Genomic DNA, 19,267 nt, shown 5'->3' with positions numbered 1-19,267 from the left:
GAAAATTTCTCCTGATTTCCAGGTTAAATCTCTCCTTGTTCAGTTTCCATCCATTATTCCTTGTCTGGCCTACAGGCGCTTTGGAAAATAGCTTGACCCCTTCCTCCCTGTGGCAGCCCCTCAAATATTGGGAGACCACTATCATGTCTCCCCTGATCCTTCTCTTTACTAGACTAGCCAAGCCCAGTTCCTGCAACCGTTCGTTTTATGTTTTAGCCTCCAGTCCCCTGATCATCCTGGTTGCTCTTCTCTGCACTTTTTCTAGAGTCTCGACATCTTTTTTATAATGTAGTGAACAAAACTGGATGCAGTACTCTTGGTGTGGTCTTACTAAGGCTTTATAGAGTGGTATTAGTACTTCCCTTGATCTTGATTGTATCCCTCTGTTAATACAATTTAGGATCGCATTAGCTTTTTTGGCGGCTGCTGCACACTGCTGGCTCATACTTAGCTGGTTGTCCACTAAGACTCCAAGATCTCTCTCACAGTTACTGCTATTGAGCCGGTTTATTCCTGGCTCACTCCTGGGCTATTCATAACATTACATTTGACTACGTTTTTTCACAAATCCTGTACTTCCAATGCATATAGCTGCATTTCAACATTCAACTCCATGTTTTTGCAAACCATTCCATAATTTAATAGAATGGAGATGTTTAACAGCTGAAATTTATATTTCTACTATGTAGCATTTTTTTGTTACCAGAAGTGATTCATCACGAACACATTACACTCCACCTAACAGTGTAGAACAAGGGTGTCAAACTCACGGCCCGCAGGCTGGATGCATCATGCACTGGCCAGGCCCACCCCTGGTTTAGCAAAGGGGGTGGAGGAAGTTGTGCTATGTCACGTGACATGTGGTCACAAATTTGACATCCCTGGTATAGAATACTTCCTACATATCTACTACCAATGTGGCTCCAACATCATTCAATGAACAGTTCCTGGAACCTGAATCCTTGCAGGGATTTTATCCACTTCAGTTAACCTTATAAATCCATAACCTCTGTGGATTTTGATTGCTTTTTTCATGGTGAACATAATCAGAGAAACCTCAAGTGGGATGCATAATGTTCACTCAGATCTGAATGACATGCTGTTAAGTAGCTCTCCTCCCTGCTCTTAAGTTACTATTAGAATTAATGTTAATTAGATTTGATAACTTTAAAGAAAGTTGGTCTCCCTCTTGTGCATTTCTTCCAATATGGCAATACCCCTTGTGATTCACAGGAGAATAATTTCCTGATTTTTTTTTAAATGTCAGCAATATTCCTTGTGATTATGCAGTAAAGATAAAGAATAAATGTAATGATTTAGATTGGATAAACAGACATCTGCAGTAAAATTTATGATGCTATGACAGATGAATCAAATAAAAAATATTCCAAAATGCAAAATAATAAGAAAACAAAATGTCTATCTGCTGACAAGCTTAAGAAGGAAGAAAGCAAGCAAATTAGCAACAGATGAAAATTTGTTCATCTTAATATGGGTTTCCAGAGAACAATAAAAAGGGTTTATATTTAAAGAAGTAGTGCAAAGAAATGTTGAGATCATAATCAAATGGAAGGGATAAGATATTTATTTAGAAATCAAGGATTGGCAGAAAAAAGAAAGTAAAGCAAAGATTTAATGGAAAAAATATATAAAACAATGGTACAAACATATGGAATAACTGCACAGATAATTCTTGGATTACAATGGCAACTGGCACTAGAACTTGTCGCTAAGTGATACAATCATAAAAAAGTGATGTGACCACATTACTTAGCAACAACAGTCCCGGCAGTCCTGGTTGCTGTCATAACTCTGGGACTGTGCAGATCATTAAATGGGCAGAGGCAGGAGTCCTAGGCAAGCAAGCCAGTGGGTAAGAGCTATGGGAGGAAGACTACCACAGGCAGGCACCAGGGAGGATCGAGGGGGCTGCAAGTGGCACTCATAATTTGATCATGTGAGCACAGGGGTGTAGCAACAGCCAAATTTCAGACAAGTCATTAGGTCTGTTTTTAAGCACCATAACTTTGAATGATCATTGAGTAAATGGATGTAATCCTGGGACTACCTCTACCAAAAAAATAAAAAAAAAATCCTTAAACAAATTACATATAAAGTTTGCTTACTGGAGTTGTCATAGGCATTTCTGGTAAGTGAAATATTGCAACAAAAAAGGCTACAGGAGTTGATGAAATGTCAACTGCTTAAAGCCTTGCAACATTGGTTACCAGTGGTTTGTTAGCAGTTACGGAAAACACAGCAGTGTGTAAGAGAACTCCATACTAAAGGAGCTCAGATGTCAAAATAATTGCGCTTATCCCATGCTAGAAAAACAACGCTCAAGATTTCATAGAATCATAGGGTTGAAAGGGAACTTCGACCCTTTGCCCAAATCATACCATTTCGGACAAATGGTTATCTAATGATTTCTTGAAAATCTCAGTATCCACTGTTTAATAGTTCTCATTGTCAGGAAATGTGCTTCTTGTCTTACCTGAGGTGCTATGGAGAATAAATCAATGACCTCCTCTCTGTGGCAGCCCTTCAAGTTTTGGAAGATTGCTATCATGACTCCCTTCAGTTTCTCTCCATTAAGCTAAACATGTATTTTAGCCATTCTTCATTGGCTTGTGTCCACATACCTTATAATATCTGCTGCTCTTCTCTGCATACTCTTGAGGGTCTTTTTTTTTTTTTTTTTTGTATTGTGGTGACCAGCCCTCCAAACAATATTTCAAATGTGGCCTCACAAGTGTCAGCTATTCTGGATACTTACTAATAAGGGCATGGAAGGTGTAGAGTTCCTATGACCGTATCATAGTAGGATTCACTATAATGCAGGCAAGGGTAATTGAATAAAGACTTTTAGATTTCAAAAGCGCTGACATCAACAAGTTTAAGAGAAAAAATAGGAACGTTTCTATGAAATATGCCAGAAAATAACAAAAATAAAAGTTTCTTTTGAGGAGCAAAAGGAAAATCTAAGAAATGGTTGGCCTGCTAATGGGAGAAGATGGCAAGGTAAAGGCCAGAAGGGTGGAAGCAGAATTGCTCGTTTCCTTTTTTGCAGTTGTCTTTAATTTAAAAAAAGGTCCAGCTTGTCAAAAACAGCACTGTGGGAGACAGAAGAGGAACTCAGTTTAAGACAGGTAAGGAATTGGTTAGAGAATTCCTAGCTGCTCTGAATGAGTTCAAATCTCCTGGACTGGATGGTTTATACCTTAGGACAGTGGCCCCCAACCTTTTTTGTCCCACGGACCGGTACCGGCATCACAAAATGATCCACGGACCGGTACCGGCATCAGCACGCACGACCAAGGCAAGGCGAGCCGAGCAACCGGCCAGCCAGCCGTCCCCCGCTTCTCCCCGCCCTCTTCAACTCCTCCTTTGTACCTTTGTCAATGGGCTTTTCGGGCTCTTTCTTAATTTCCTCCTAACGCGAGATTCTGCCGCCATCGGGACGGCTCTTCGTTCAAAGCCGCCCCCCCGACGAAACTAAGGCGCGAGGATTCCTTCAGCACCCAAACGCCGCTTTCCAACCGACAACTGACAAGCTCACCCGGAAGAACTTTCTCAAGCGCCGTCGAAACAAGATGGCGGCGCCCACTTCTTTGCGGCCCGGTAAAAAATGATCCACAGACCGGTACCGGTCCGGGGATACTGAAGAGGCTGGCAAGTTCTTGACAAACTAACAACTTTCATTATCCAAAAGGTGGAGGAGGAGGGAACAAGTTGTCAGGAACCTGTTCAATCTCCCACTGCAGAGTTAGTTTCCTACTTGATATCAAAGTAATTAAAGTCCCCCATTACTATACTGGTTTTTCCTCAATGCAGTTGATTTACAGAAAGTTCATCTATTTCCTCTGCTTTGTAATGTGGCCTGTAGTACACTCTTGTAGCAAGGTCCTCTCCTCCTCCCGTTATATTTATCCACATACTTTCAAGAAGCCTTTCATGGCTGGCATCATGTATTTCTCTACAAGTGCAGTAATTCTTTGCATGTAATACAATTCCTACTCTTTTGATGGGTCTGTTTCTTTTGAACAAGTTCTATCCTTCTAGTAATACAAACTAGCAATTCTTAAAACTTACATTTAAGAATCATCCATCTCCCTTGCAGAAGAACTCTGGGCAGTATACAATAAAATACTGAAAGCATAAAAACAGTATATAAAATTTACAAAAGGTAAGGAATGTTAAAATTGATTAAAATATGAGAGGCCTTCAGGGCACTAACTAGCCCCACAGCAGCAACATCTTCTATATGCCCAAAGCAAGGCCTCAGAGCTATGTTTTTTCGACTTTCCCAATTATTCTACAGTTGAAATTCTAAAAACGGTATTATGAATTTGGTATTATTACTATAACATGAAGAAACGGACACTTTAATAACATTTTTCATATGCTCTTTAAAAGCAAAATAAACTTATTCATAATTTCCCCTTTCAATAGCTATTTTAAAGGAATTCAGCCTGATTATTAAACGGATCAGAAATCCACTTGAACTGGATTCATTGTTTATTTTATTCTGTTCCTCCAGTGACAAAAAGGTGCACATTCTTGGACGACTGAAGCATTTGGGCTGCCCGCTCAACACCCACCACGGCAGCCAACTTCTGGGCATCATATTTGGAGTAAAATGCAGTACAAGTCAAGGTAGCCTCTCCCTCCATGCCTGCTAATTTTACCATATTGCAGATCTCACTATAGAAATGTGGATAGGTTGGCAGTTCATAAAAAATAAAGTTCTTGATGCCTCTAATGGAATACCTGAAAAACAACCAATATAATTAATACATAATTCCTCAAAACTATAAGCATTACTTTTTTTCCTAGAATTTAAAATAACTGCCCCTTAAATTAAAAAGATCAGAGGTCACAATGCCAAATCCAGCCTTTTAAAAAAAATCACAAACTCTCTTTCCCTCCTCATTCCTAACTAATATTTTGTTTACAATTCATTTTAGCATTAAGAAAGTTAAAGATACAAAAATAGAACTATACTCTAAATATTGGCAAGATTGGGCAACCTGAAAACTGTGGAACTCTTGTCATCTTTTCCAGATAAATCCTGCTGCCAAAAAACACCAAAATATTGTCAAGCTATATATTTCTTCATCTTTTTTCAAAATAAAAGCGAAATAACTGTTGCAAGTCTCCACTAGGCTTCACTTTTACCACTTTGCCATTAGATTCCCCAAACACATTCAAAATAGTCAAATTTGCCCCTGCTTTCTGCAGAGACGAAGCTACCATTTTCTATAGTTCTAACAGCTATTGTTACCTCAACGAGTTTTGGGCCCACATGGTCCTTATCTTTGCCATGTAATTTATTCCATACCAGAACTGAGTCTATATTCTGTAACATAGGCTTATATCAAAACCAGTTTCTTCTCTTCCATCCAAATCTATTGATATGCATAGCGTCCTCAACATTTCCTCAATTACCCATCCTCTGAGAGCCAGCAAGACAGTCATCTCTGGGTTCCTTCCACAAGATAGTGCTATCTAGCAGGACATAGGAGGAGGTACTTTTCTGCCATGGAGCCCACTTTTTAAAATATCTCCCTCTCCTCGTTGACCACAAGGCATTAAAAAATTGCCTTTACTATCAAGTCTGGGGCCCTAATAGTGTGGATGAGCCTACTGTCTGGTTATACTGATTGTGCAGTGTTTGGTTATTCTCAGCTGTTATTTTATGGTGTCTTATGTTATTTATACTTTAATAATTGGTTATGTTTTTATTTTATTAGCTGCCTGCATATGACATGCGTATGAGATGGGTGAACATATAAATATATTAAACAAATAAACTAAAACATGCTATGCTATGTGGTCAAACAATAAGGTTTCATTTCCATTTAGGAAAGAAAACAATTCTCAACTTATGATTGTATGTTTGTCACTAGAGAATTTAGGACTAAGAAATTCCCAGGATTTAATTAGTCTCAAACATGCTGTCCACGTGCTCTGCCATTTTCAACAGACTGGTTCAGAAAGTGACAAATATGTAATATGTCACAGAATAACACTTTCTCATCTTCATGATTCACAAATCTCCTTAGCAAGCTGACATCCATCTAATTTACAATGTTGGTTCAAGACATAAAAATGAATCACACAGTGCATTTTTATCGGCAATAATTTCTAGACTATATTTTGTTTAGCACTGAAAAGAAAAAAAGGAAGATTTATATCTAAGAAATATTAGCTTTTAATACATTAAGAATTGAAACTGACTGTAGAGCCTTTGGGAAGTTGTCTATTCTTGCCATATAAATAAGAGAGAAATAATATGACAATTTATTTAAAGCAAGTATAACTACACTTTCCCACTTTCCTCTTATTCTGAAAGAATAGACACTATTTCAATGAAACTCACCTTTTATAAAATTGGAATCGCTCTGTGATAATTAGAAATTGTTTTTCTCCACTTAGGAATAAATGTCTTGCCCTACAAATGCCAGATTTACTGGAGTATTCACAAATGTGTGCAAAATTGAGTTCTTCCTTCTTGAAATAATTCCGAAGCCGCACATAATCAAAATAGGATGGAACATAGATGAGTGTGTGTGTCATGATTGCATCCCGGTACTCAGGTAACACTTTGTCAATGAAAAAGTTAAACCTGGTCAAGAAACACAAATGTTGATACGCCGTTATCAACTCATAAAGCATTTCTGACAGCTGTTTGATTTCAAAATTGAACTTCCCAACTTCTAATTCATATGTAATTTTCAGAATTCTCAACCATAAGTACCAAAGCAAATCTCAATTTAACTGGAGAGTATCAGACTGGAGAAAAAGCAGATCAAATATGGAACAAATGCCAAATATTTTAATGTCCACCTATTGTTATACATCAAGTCTCTCACTTTTCTTCAAGAGGTAACTGCGCAGAAAAAAATGCTCTGGTATGGGGAAAATTCTGTTCAGGTTTCCTCACATTTCCCAAATTCCCTCAGTTGACATTCATTGTCCACTATGCAAGCCCCATTCTCATGAGCTACTGAAGACAGAAGGATCCTGCTTTAGAATTTTTTAACTAGTTTTTCTTTTTACTAATGCAAAATTTAACCCATCCACCCCGGTACCTGCTAACACCCTCACTCTTCAATATGTGAATGGCCTATTTTTTGTGTTAGAAATCATTCTTCCTATACAAGACAGTTTATTATTATGTAGCCCAGCAGCATTCAATACAAGCAATCCAGACCTTTATATTAAAACATCAATATTCTTGCACCCCCAGCAAATGTGTAGCTGCCAGCCATAGTCCAGAGCATTAAAGAAGTACATACCTTGCATCTATTACAGAAACAGAGCTGTCAGCTTCTATTTTCCGAAAAACATGAGGAAGCTGTACTACAACATGACTAATTGACCCTGTCAAGGGTGCATTCCTTACAGCTACCTGCAAGACACAATTGAAACAGTGAGATAAAAGTAACATTAGATTGGAGCGTTACATCCAAATATTCAGTCAAAAAAATAAGAAATGGTTTGATAGACTAATCTAATTTAGAAACTGGCATCTAACAATGACTTGTTAGATCTCTTAGAAGCAAGCCAGCAAGATATGGTAAGGGTGATAGCCAGTTATCTGGTATTAAGATTTATTACTGCTTATGAACATTGGAGTCTTTACTGAATTGCCATGAATGTTAATTACTAATTCTTTATAATTCTCTTTGTCAAATCTCTTTACTACCTTTCCCATTTATAATGAAGTACAGCATTAAAAAACCTGATCAATAATTATTTACTAGGTGGGAATTTTAGCAGCCAATGTCATACGGATCTGAAGACCATTAGGTAGGAAATACTGCTTTACATAATCCTCAATAGTAGGCATGGCTTCAAATTTCATTACTTCTCCCTCCTAAGATAAGTGGAAAGAGATTTTCTTTGTGTTTCTATTTTGCTTGTAGTACTAAACTACTTGAAATATTATAGTAGTTAATGTTTTTTACATCCCTATTTGATTCACACCCTAGCCAGTGTCTCTTTTCACTTTTACCATTGGGCAAAAGACACAGAAGTTATAGCCAGCTGGACAAATAGGTTTAAAAACAGCTTCTACCCATGGGCTGTCAGACTCCTAAATACAATATAGCACCACAAACAGATTAATATGATGAATTGCACTGATGCCAGTGTAGTATGTAATATGTATATACCATGATGTAAGATCATACACCAGAGTAATATACATGTTGCACAGAATATGACGTAAATATGGAACCATATGACTAGTTTCCCCAACTACTTGTATAAAGATTATTCTTGTATTATTCATGTTATCTTGTATTCTTGTATGGACTGCGCCAGTAGAGGCTAAACCAATTTCATTGTATACATGACAACAAAGGTTTTGAACTTCATTTAGCAGCTATTTTTCCACTGTGAGAAGATGCCAAAACAAGTAAGTTATGTTGCACAATATGTAAATGGAATTTATTGTTCTCCGATGTGGTGACAGCAATCAATTTAGTTGTTGTTAAAAAGAGTTCTGCTCAAATCAGGAAGAAATGATCTATCATATATCATCAATCAGCACAATGGCATTTGTTAAATATCAGGCATAGGGAGTAACGAAGAAAGTGGGCTATCACGTATTTTATTAATATGTGTGGTCTGGCTGAATGTATACGAGTTATCATTATGGGATACAGAAATTCAATAAAAGGGCTCTTTCTGGTCTCCTACAGTGAGCTGCTGCAACCTGTCAGAACTGCTTTCCTCTCCACAGATACTTTTGTTGTCTCCATTTGCCAAATTTGGGTGGAAAAGTGTAAATATGGTTTATAAGTGTAGAATAATTATTTGATCTCAAGGGCACTACTTGTGATCCTTATTATACACAAAGGTTTGTTTTATAAAAGAAAGTTGGATTGTTGAACCAGGATATTTGTGATAAGAAAGGATACATAAAACCTATGTACAATAAATATTTTATAGACAGTAAATCATAAATATCACAAAAGTCAGTATCAGTTTAGCAACACAAGATAAAAGTAGCCATTAATAGAAAGTTCAGATTGCTTGGGAACATTACACCATGTGAAATACAATGTATTCACATCTCTGCAGTTTTCTTGGCAAGTTATCAGAAGTGGTTTGCCATTGTTTTCTTCCTAGGCTGAGCATGTGGGACTGGCCCAAGATCCCCCAACTGGCTTTGTCCCTATGGTGGGATCCATTTCTAGCCTGGTGTCTTTTATCCTACACCAAACTAAGTTTCAGAAAGTTTTATACTGGTCTGAACATTTCTTATTACTACTTCCACTTTGAACAATACTTAATGGTTATAATGAGAGCCCAACATATACTCTTCCAAACACTTCAATGGCCATGTTATATCAGTGAACTAACCTGCCCCCTGTAATTGAAGCAATGCTTATTGAAGATAGAACTGATCTGAGGATGATGGAGGGCACTGAAGAGAAGTGTCTGGCGATAATACTTGGACCAGTTATTCAGACTGAACATTCGTACTCGTGAAAAATCCACCCCATGAGATTCCAAAGGTAATAGGTTCATGTGGTTAATCAGGTGCTGCAAGCAGAATAATGGTTAAAACATAGTAAAAATGTATCATTGTATTTCAGTGTACAGAAAAAGGAAAACAAAGAACCTCTCCCAAAGTCTATGTATTGCATGAAAGAGAAAAACAATCTGAATAGTTATTTGGCATATTAAACTTGATAAGCACACCAACTGCTTCAATTCTTTAGACTTCATCAACTACTGCAAAAAGTTTTTAATTTTTTTCCCTCAGACTTTACTTAATCAACACCAAAGACGGCATCTAAAAGATTAAAGACGTCTATTGCTACAAAATATGCTAGTGTCTCGGTGTCGACAGTAATGTTTCTCAACCTTGACGATTTTTAAAATATATGGATTTCAACTTCCATAATTCCTCAAAAAGCTAGAAACACTATAGTCTACAGAAACATGATTTATGTTTAATGCAGTTTTGGAAAGCGTAACAAAAATATTTTAGCTGGTACTGTTGATTTTCAACCAATCAACAACAACCACCAAAAATCTAGAGTAAATAGGGAGAATAAAAAGCTTTTCCCATTTTTTCCATGTTTCCTATGATTTCAAGCAGTATTGTGCAGACCTCCTCTCAGTCCCCCATGAAAGCACTCCCTATAATTTTCTAGGACAAAAGCTTTCAGCAATGCTTATCATTAAGAATATATGCATTTTCAGAAAAAAAAACATTAAGGAGCATTTCATTCAAATGAAAAACAGTTAAAAGATCTAAAATCTACCCTCTGTGTGAGGCATTTCATATCTGGTTGTTATAGTTACACAGCATGTTCTGGTTTTTAAGAAGTGAAAAGGGATTACCAAAACATGTTCCCAGTTTTGCATCAGGTAAATGTCAGCTTCATCAATTATAAGAATTTCTATTGAGGAGAGGAAATCATAGTCTCGCTTGTTCTCCCCTTCAGCTCCTATCACAGTTCTCAAACCAAGGGGAGAGGCAATAATAATGTCCGAGGAGTAAAATGGGGCATACAGCCGCATGCTCTTCTGAAGAACTGCAACACCTGCCCAGATGCAAGACACACATATCAGCCAGATTACATATTTAACCATTGCTTACAATATCCCATAAGAGTCAAGGGAAATTTCTGCATTTTATGATGGGCAAAAGAGACTCCAAAAGCTACCATAGGAACAGTCAATCTGAACCTGAGCAATTCCCACCTGCTCTGGGAAGAATGGCCTAATGAACTGAGGAAAGTATGTAAAATACCTGGAAGGTAGCAGGTGAATGCAGCCTCAATAAGCTACTGATTTACCCAATTAATCCCCCTTTAGGAATTTTACAGTGGATGAGCCATCTTTAAGGCAAAATGTTAAAATGAAGGTTATAATGAAGCCCTTTTAAGAATGACACAAAACTGGATTCACAAAGATTACTCCCCCAGAAAAATCCAACTAAAGAAAAAAAACCAACTGGATGCAGTCAAACATTATTTTAAACCATAATAAAAGCAGCTGGTGCATGCCAGTCATTCCGTCCTACTGTGAGGGTAGATTAACTCAAGCCATTTGAACATGAGATCAGAGACCAGATTCCTAAAATCTTGTTCAAAATTACCTATGTATTATGTATTAACATTTACCCAGATTTCATTTTAACTGTAACTTCTATTACTGTACCTACAAACAAAATACCAAGTAGAAACAATCTGTACGAGCAGAGTACAAACTATAAAACTGTAACCACAGCAGTATCAAAAAGATATCAAAATATTAAACGTTACCTATCCTGAAGTGGTCATCAATGTTTCCAGCAAAGGTGGCTTCATAATCTTCAGGCCTTTTCAGATTTGGCGGCTTCTCTTCTGGGCTGGAACCAAATTCGCCCTTAAATCGTTTTTTATTACTTACATCAATTTTCTTTTGACTTGCCAATTCAAGGAGGGCAATTAAAATATGGACTACACGTAAAGCAGATTCTCGGAAGGGGACCACCATCAATACCTTGTCAGGAAAATGTAAATTCAATTATTGTATTATTTAAATGCATGATGTTTTCTTAACTTTGGGGGTGGGGGCAGTTAGGAGAAACTTTAAAAATTCTTATCTATCACTTTCATTTTTAAAAAAAGCACTGTATTCTTATTTAGTGTGATCTGCAAGGACACTGCAAGTCTATTGAGTTGGCTGCACTTTCAGCTACCTGCAGTGGAGACTCTCATTTTAAGATATTGATAAAGGTATGGTTTACAGGCGATGAACGTATTATATGTTATAATACGTATATATTTTATTTTTTTTCACCTTTGGTCTAGTGAGACCTTGATCCCTGAAAGCATCCTCATCCATTCCAGCTTCTTGGTCTCGTCGCTTAGCATTGTTGCCAAGCACCTGTGTATTAGCCTTTAAGACGTGGTTCAAGGCATGTAGGCAATAGACATGCCTCACTTCTTCCCCATTTTTTAAAGCAGTCCTTCCGGGGTAAAACAAATCCTTGTATGAATTCATAATGCAGAACAGCTCTTGCTGCAGTGGGCTAAATAGCTGGCCTTTTGATTTTGTCTGAGCAGAAAGCAATTGTCTGTTCACTTTCGGCCAAGTTGACTTTAGTGGCTTGCAAAGATGAAGGTGTTCCAGATCAACTTCTTTACTTGGATTAATCACTCCAAATTTCTCCAACTTGGAAGAAAAAACTAATTGACCCAGTACTGGCCACTGACAAAAAAAGAAAAAGAAAAAATAATAATAACAAGGTAACAGAACTTCAGCTTAGCCTCTCCTGAATGATGAAATCCTGAACTGCATATACAAAAGCACACTATTCAGACTATCCACAAGGAGCGGTCCAAGATGTCAGCATAGCATCCACAACCAAGCATACAAAGTCCCACAACACATGCAAAAAGGGTGTTGTCCTCCCTGAAAGACACTCCTGAACCCATTCATCTCTTGCAATCTCCTGCATACTCAGAGTACACACTCTGAGCCGCAAAGCTGCAAAAGATGTTCAAAATAAGATGCCACATTATAACAATGTGGAAGAACAGGAACACTCACAAATCATAAGGGCAGTAATCATACCAGTTGTATTTAATACATTCTTCCCTCCATCCTGTCCCATCTATTTTTCTGGAACCAGCTTCAGCAGCCACTCAAAGAGCAACAGATCCTCCCTTGATTTTTGAGAAGGTTCAAGGATACATTACCTCAACTTGGCTGGTCAATTTTGAGCACACGCTTTTATCTATTTCTTCTTCTTCCAGCTCTTTATCCAGGTGGCATTTAAATGGATCTGTGTCAAGAAATAAAATATGTTTCTGACTAACTATTTCAGAAACTGAAATTAAAATTTAGTTTGCAAGCACTCAAAAGAAGGTATCAAGTGAAAAGATGATTAGATGATTCTATCAATTATTCCAAAGTATCAAATAGAAAATACAGTATATAGCGCAGGGCTTCATTATCGAACTAGGAACACCATCAGTGCGAGTGTGTGGTAAAGACCCCCCACACACACACACACATTGGCAGGATGAGCTACTGTTTATAAACAGGGAGCAAACCCTGAGCTTGAAAAAGTATTGAGTGTGATCCCTTGAACAGAAATCCTCAAATTAAAGGGAACACAAGAGAGTTCGCAATTTCTCGAAATAAGATACTGAAGTATGCACCATACCAAAGAGGAAACAAAACAAACAAGTGTCAGTTTAGCAAACCTTGTGGTTGTATATGAGATTTTCAATTGAGCTAAGAGTTAAAAGGGATATGTAAAAAAAAAAAAAACAGAAGATGGGGATAATTATCAAGTAGGTGATTGTGGGTAGAACCATCAGCTGAAGGGGAGGGGACCCACCAAGGTGAGTAAAGAGATATTCCAACTTAGAGCTGTTTGGGGGAGGAAATGTCTGAGAAAAAATTCTCAGGTTTATATCTGCCGTTTCTCAAGGGAAGGCAGAAAGTCTGACAAGATTCTTGTAATGTAGATGATCAACAATAAAATATTTGTTTGGATCTCGCCATGAGTGGTTCTTGTTACTTATGCTAAACAGTGTCTCAGTAAATAGCTAATAAAAGAGAATGTTGGAAAGGCTAACATACAAAGGGAGTTTAGGCTCTCGAGTGAAGCTAAAAGCAACAAAAAGGGTTTATTGGCTATATCAGTAGTAAAAGAAAGAGGTGGACCCACTGTTAGAAGATAACAGAATTTTGACAAGGTGAGAGAAGGCAGAGCTCAACTCTTACTTTGCCTTTGCCTCTCCCAATTGTAGTAAAATATAAAAAGCTGACGGACTGACAAAAACAGTAACCCGAGGTAAATAAAGAGATTGTTAGGGATGTCTGGTTTCTATGAACAAGTTTAGTCTCAGGGACCAGACTACTTAGTAAATGTTTAAGCTCCAATTCATACATTGCAGAATCCTGATTTAAGAAATACACAAGTCAATTTACAAACGGTCCTCCTTCCTTTGTTTGTTTTTTTAAAAATCAAAGACAATTATGACATTACCATGTGTTACTTTTGCAGAAGGTGTTCTCTTTTTGATATCTGTAGTGGAATCACCACGTTCTTCATCTATAAAATTGGATTCCAGATTAAATTCAAGTTCAAGCTGGACATCTGTACACTCTTCAGCAGCTTCACACTGTAAGTCCTGAAGAGCATCTGAATCTGTAGGCTCCTCTTCACTATTTTCCACTAGGGATGTTTCTTTATTGAGAACAAACAAAAAGAGAAAGAGAAATAAGTTGCCTTTGTTCAAGAGCCAATGTCCATGATTGGTTTGAGATCAGCAACTTGAGGTTCATTTTAGAAAGAAAGTGTAAACTTCCATTTAATCTTAAATTATTAGTTGGGAGCCAATTACAATAAATGAATACAACATATTAATGTGAAGAATTCTTAAGAGTCTTTTCCTCTAAGAAAGTATGCCCCTCTTTGTTTTCTGCCTCCTTTCCTTTAGATCAGTGGTGTCAAACTCAATTTCATTTGAGGGTTGCATCAGGGTTGTGTTTGATCTTGGAAGGGCTGGGTGGACGTGGCCAGGGTGGGCATCGTCAGCTTGATATCACACGTGTTGGGGTTGTCCGGGCAGGGATGGGGGATCCATTGTCTCCAGCGGAGAAAGGCAAGACCAGGGAGAGCACCAAACAATGGCCTCCTGCAGCCCTCTGCCAGTGAAAACAAAGCTCATGGCCCTCCCAAGTTCTGTTTTCGCTGGCAGGGGCATTGCGGGCCAGTACTTCACTGTTTCTGGGGAAGGCCAGTGGGCCAGATCTAAACACCCCCCAGGCCGGATCCAGCCCTGGGCCTTGAGTTTGACACCCCTGCTTTACATCAATGTTCATCAATGGAGAGATAAAAGATAAATTGAACCACATCTCCCAGTATTCCAAACATAGTAATTATTTCCCTTATAGGCTCTGGAAGATAAGAACTATAGTCTTACTGGGCGCTGAGTTGCTGGCGCCATCTTTTTGTAAAAGTGCTTCCGTGAGCTTTTCCGGTAGAAAGCTCACCGGAAGCACTTTTCATCAAAAAGATGGCGGCGCACACTGCTCAGGTGAGCTTTTCCGGTAGAAAGCCATTTACCCGAAAAGCTCACCGAGTGCATGTGCTTTTTTGACTAAAGTGCTTCCGTGAAGTCACCGGAAGCACTTTTTCACAAAAAGATGGCGGCGCCCCAGTTGATGGGTAGCACTGGCCGAGCGCGCCCAGCTGATGCCGTCGGCACTGGGTCGCGCGCCAAAAAGGTTGGGGATCACTGCCTTATAGGCTCTGGAAGATAAGAACTGTAGTCCAACCCAAAGAACTAGGCTATACAGATTGTATTCAGATTAACTAAAGCTATTAAGACTTGTCTATGGAGATTCTCAATCAACCAGGTCATGATTGTCCCAAAAGTGCTTTCTCAAAAGGCAATTGGGAAAAACAAAGTCCAGTTGCCTTTCAAAAAGCACCTTTGGGTTATCAAACTTGGGATGCAAAAGTCCAAATAATCACTGCATGGGATGAAAGAGTTAAAGTTTTCTGTATGCCTTAGCTGCCATCTAATGAATTTTAAAGCCCTAACAACTAGAAATAAACAGTGATTGAATCTGTTTTATTATTATTATTATTGTATATAGGGCTATCCAATGATTATTAGATGGGAATAACAAATACTAAGAATCTCTTTTTATCAACTAACAGTCATCCATATTTTTGTACCACAGATCTCATAGTCCTATTATTACATCTACCTCCTAAATAATTTACTCAGTTTCTCCCTTTCAAGCTATTTTAGTGATAGGCACAAATATTAAAAAGTAAACCTTATTGAAAACATCGCAATTTAAGTATAAATATGCACTATATTGCAATGCTTATCTTAAAATACTAATTTCAATTTTCAATCCTTCAATCGGAGTATTGATAGGAAGAAGCCAATTCTTGCCTGCCTACTGGAATTTCTTGGAAATAAAGGCCTACTAGTAAGATTTAATAAAGTTGATTTATTTGGAAAAAATAACAATAGAAATCTAGGATACTTCATTATTCCCTATTCCAAGAATTTTCATATTAGCTGCAAGAAAACCCAGAACTTTCCTGTTCTTGCAATATTTCATTTTTCTCTTAGAACGCATTGATCTGGGATGGTTAATCCCTTTACAGAAATAAATATGTTAAAATAGAAAATGTTCTTATGCATCCATTTGGAATCCTTTAAAACCACCATATATAACAAAACAAAACAAACAAGAATACCTGTTTCTTGGTGAGGCACTTTTATTTCGTTGTCGTCATTCTCCGTTTCTTTCTCATCCCCAAGCTCGTCACTGTCCACTTCTGTATCTTCTTGGGAACTATCTTCTGATTCATCTCCTTCATCCTCATTGTCTGAACAGAGAGATGTTTTTAACATGGCCAGTAGTTTGTGATACACTGGGATTTGTTCTGAATCACTCTCCGCATCATTTTCTGAGCTGGACTGCTCAGAATTTTCATTCTAATAATGGAAATGGAAAAGTATTCCAGTACATACACTAGACAACATAAACACAAGACATTCTATGCAGGTTCAGAGTATTAGTAGACTATGCTAGAGGTAGATAATCTGTAGTGTTCCAGACATTGATTAAATTCAGCTTTCAGCTGTAATACTTGCCAATGGCCAATTATGAAAGATGCTGGGAAGCAATGTTTGGCTTTTGCCAAGCAATTTCAAAACATTCTCTAGTACAGAGAATTTGCAGGTCAAATCAACTTTTTTCTTCATTGACTATGATAATACTGAGCCTAGACCATTATGCACAAGCTCAACCTTCCTGAAGCAAGTACCCTCAAATCTACTGCTTATTCCTGAAATCCCCAGACAATATGAGAATAATGGAACTGTTCTCCAAGAATGCACTTAGACAAAAATAGGCAAATCTGTTTGTAACTATTATTTTTAAATTGTCATCGGTAAGTCTATAGCTAATAAATCAGCATCTCTTTTCTGCTGCCACAAAAACAGTTTCCTCCATTTAGTAAAGTTATTTTCATTTATGTTAAAATACAATTTTTAAAAATTTTTAAAATTTAAAATGATAAAAAATATAAACTTCAAAGTTATTCTGGAACTCCAGGATGTAAAACCCTGATTATAGCAAATGCTGCTGAGAGGGGAGTGGAAATGCCATTTGGAATTTGCTGCATTATTAATACAATAAAAATACAAAACTGTAAAAAATATTGCAATTTACAATGCAATTAAAAAGATTTTGCCATCTGGCATGAAGGCAACAAAAGCAAAGAAAACACTGGGAACCTTTTACTTCATTAATTGCAAATCTTATTTACAAAATTAGCCAAATAGTGTGTATTGTAAGTTTCTTATTATTTTCATTCATTAGTAATATAATAAAACAGGGAAATATGATAAAAGATACCAATATTCCTACCAGTTCACAAATCTGAGTTGGTTTTTCTTTCCCAGAAACCCTGAAAAGAAATAATTTAAATTACTTCCATTTCACTACCTGATAAACCTAAAAATACCACAGATCATAATAACTGAAATAACTAAAAGAATGCATATTTTAGCAAATGAAGGAATTAATACCATTGAAATGCATAATGCTGTATTATATGGTTTTATCTTCTGACTGAACAACAATGGCCTTCAAAGTATGGGAGATCCTTTCTATTTGTTGTGATGTCCACTTACGTAATTCTACTATATGGTTCATTCACAGATGCTGTTTGTTATGGAACAAAGATGTCCAACTAACCATTTGAAAAAAAACTTATTATCACAATATTACCACCAGCTCATCTCTAGCTGTTGCTGAATTAATCTGAAATTGGCTTCACATGTTCTGGTATGAAAATGACACAAAACTTCTCAAGCAGACAATTCATTGAGAAGGAGCTTCAGGAAGACATGATCAGGGTCAGCAACTTGCTGACTCCCAAGTGACCAGAACATTTGATGCCCCTTTCCTTCCAATTTATCATATTTATATAGGATATGATTACGACTCTGGGCAATGTACAATACTTAAAACAACCCAGTTCTGGGCATTGCACCTCAATGGTTATTTCATCAGTGTCAGTGAGCTTGATAAGTTTTATTTCCTGGCAAGAATTATTGGGATTAAGACAAACATAATGCTTCTAATGCTTTCTCAAAACGTTAGAAATACACAAAACGCCTGAACAAAAAGATAGTGGTATGAATGCCCTATAACAAAGAACCAACGCTTTGATCATATATTTTCAACAGCCTCTCCCCTTGAATCAATCTACTTCTGCAAAGGTGCACCACTACTTGCCAACCTTCTCAACTACCTTCAAGAGCACAAGCTGAGACCTGGGAAATCAGATTTATATGGTCAGGGTTATATGGTTCCTTAGTAGCCTGCTGCAGTCTGGTGATAAAGAGATACGGTTCAACTTCCAATGCAGTTGGTTTTGGGGCAGAGAAGGAAGTGTGGTGGGTGGGTGGTCTATGAAATTAAGGATATCTTGGCCTTCATTTCATAGAGTATTCTCAATTCCCCCCCCCCCTATATATATCTCAAATTTTATTTAGAGTATACTTGCAAGTATCATTCAACAATAAAAGGGAGTTTATTGTTTTGTAAACAAATATATTAAATAAAAGAGTCCAGGGCTCTTTGGGGTTATAAAGTGCACTTATGTTTTCCTTAGCCTACCCTACACAATATGCTGGCATTTTATGCCTACCTGAACTAAGCCATTCATGGGTCCACAACTAGCAGAGATTTCTGCCGACAATGAGCCGCAGGAATATAAATAGAAGAGGGAAAGAAGCAGGCAGACAATAAAACAGGGAAGGAAAGGTATCCTCGTCCATTCAGGTACCAAACGCCTTGCTACTCGGAAGAAACTCACGAAAGCCCTGCCTGCTCCTTTGACAGATGAGGCTGCGGAATGGAGAAAGGGAACGTACGTAACCCCCCGAAAGGATGCAACGGGCGCCGTCAGCTCTCGGCTCAGAGGCAATTTTACAACCCGGCTTACCGATCATAAAAGGGGTGCTCTTCCCCAAAATCCTTGAGGTGCTTCTTTTGCTTCTTGCTTAAGTGGCCGATCAGCTGCTGGCGCTGCCGGTGAGCTTTCCTCTTCCCCATCTCTGCAAACTTCCTACTCCGGCTCCCACGTGGTTCCCTTGCTCGAGCCTTTTACGGCCCAAGCCACGCAGAATCACGTCCTCTTGCGACAGACTCCTCCCGAGATTTGGTTGCCATAGCGTAGAAGAACGCTCATGCTTGC

The 19,267-nt window shown here is 37.9% G+C and overlaps 1 protein-coding gene across 2 annotated transcripts; it reads right to left on the bottom strand.

The window, feature by feature from the left end:
• Window positions 1–4,506: 4,506 nt before the first annotated feature.
• UTP25 (UTP25 small subunit processome component) lies at window positions 4,507–19,179 on the bottom strand. Of its 2 annotated transcripts, none has more exons than XM_026683221.2 (12): window positions 19,016–19,179; window positions 17,431–17,470; window positions 16,253–16,493; window positions 14,015–14,215; window positions 12,714–12,799; window positions 11,812–12,222; window positions 11,292–11,511; window positions 10,366–10,568; window positions 9,376–9,558; window positions 7,302–7,414; window positions 6,383–6,628; window positions 4,507–4,770 (listed from the first exon to the last, which is right to left on the bottom strand). In XM_026683221.2, the coding sequence occupies exons 1-12, from the start codon at window positions 19,123–19,125 to the stop codon at window positions 4,524–4,526; spliced, it is 2,301 nt and encodes a 766-aa protein (XP_026539006.2). In that variant the 5' UTR covers window positions 19,126–19,179; the 3' UTR covers window positions 4,507–4,523. The 2 variants fall into 2 exon arrangements, with proteins under 2 accessions (XP_026539006.2, XP_087819287.1); XM_087963161.1 differs by having other exon boundaries at window positions 14,015–14,203.
• Window positions 19,180–19,267: the final 88 nt, after the last annotated feature.

This window comes from Notechis scutatus, chromosome 1 (genome assembly GCF_049901735.1).
Source record: "Notechis scutatus isolate UNSWTSFEM ecotype Mainland chromosome 1, rNotScu1.2, whole genome shotgun sequence".
Taxonomy (NCBI): Eukaryota; Metazoa; Chordata; class Lepidosauria; order Squamata; family Elapidae; genus Notechis; species Notechis scutatus.
Note: the sequence above shows the minus strand (reverse complement) of the source record. Positions and strands in the feature narration are given on the sequence as shown.

Coding starts and splice junctions, on each gene's coding strand:
- UTP25 (XM_026683221.2), bottom strand. CDS start 19,125: ATGGGGAAGAGGAAAGCTCACCGGCAGCGCCAGCAGCTGATCGGCCAC. Junction 17,471..19,015: donor GAGCACCCCTTTTATGATCG/GTAAGCCGGGTT, acceptor ATTTCTTTTCAG/GGTTTCTGGGAAAGAAAAAC. Junction 6,629..7,301: donor GTTTCTGTAATAGATGCAAG/GTATGTACTTCT, acceptor TTTCTTGACCAG/GTTTAACTTTTTCATTGACA.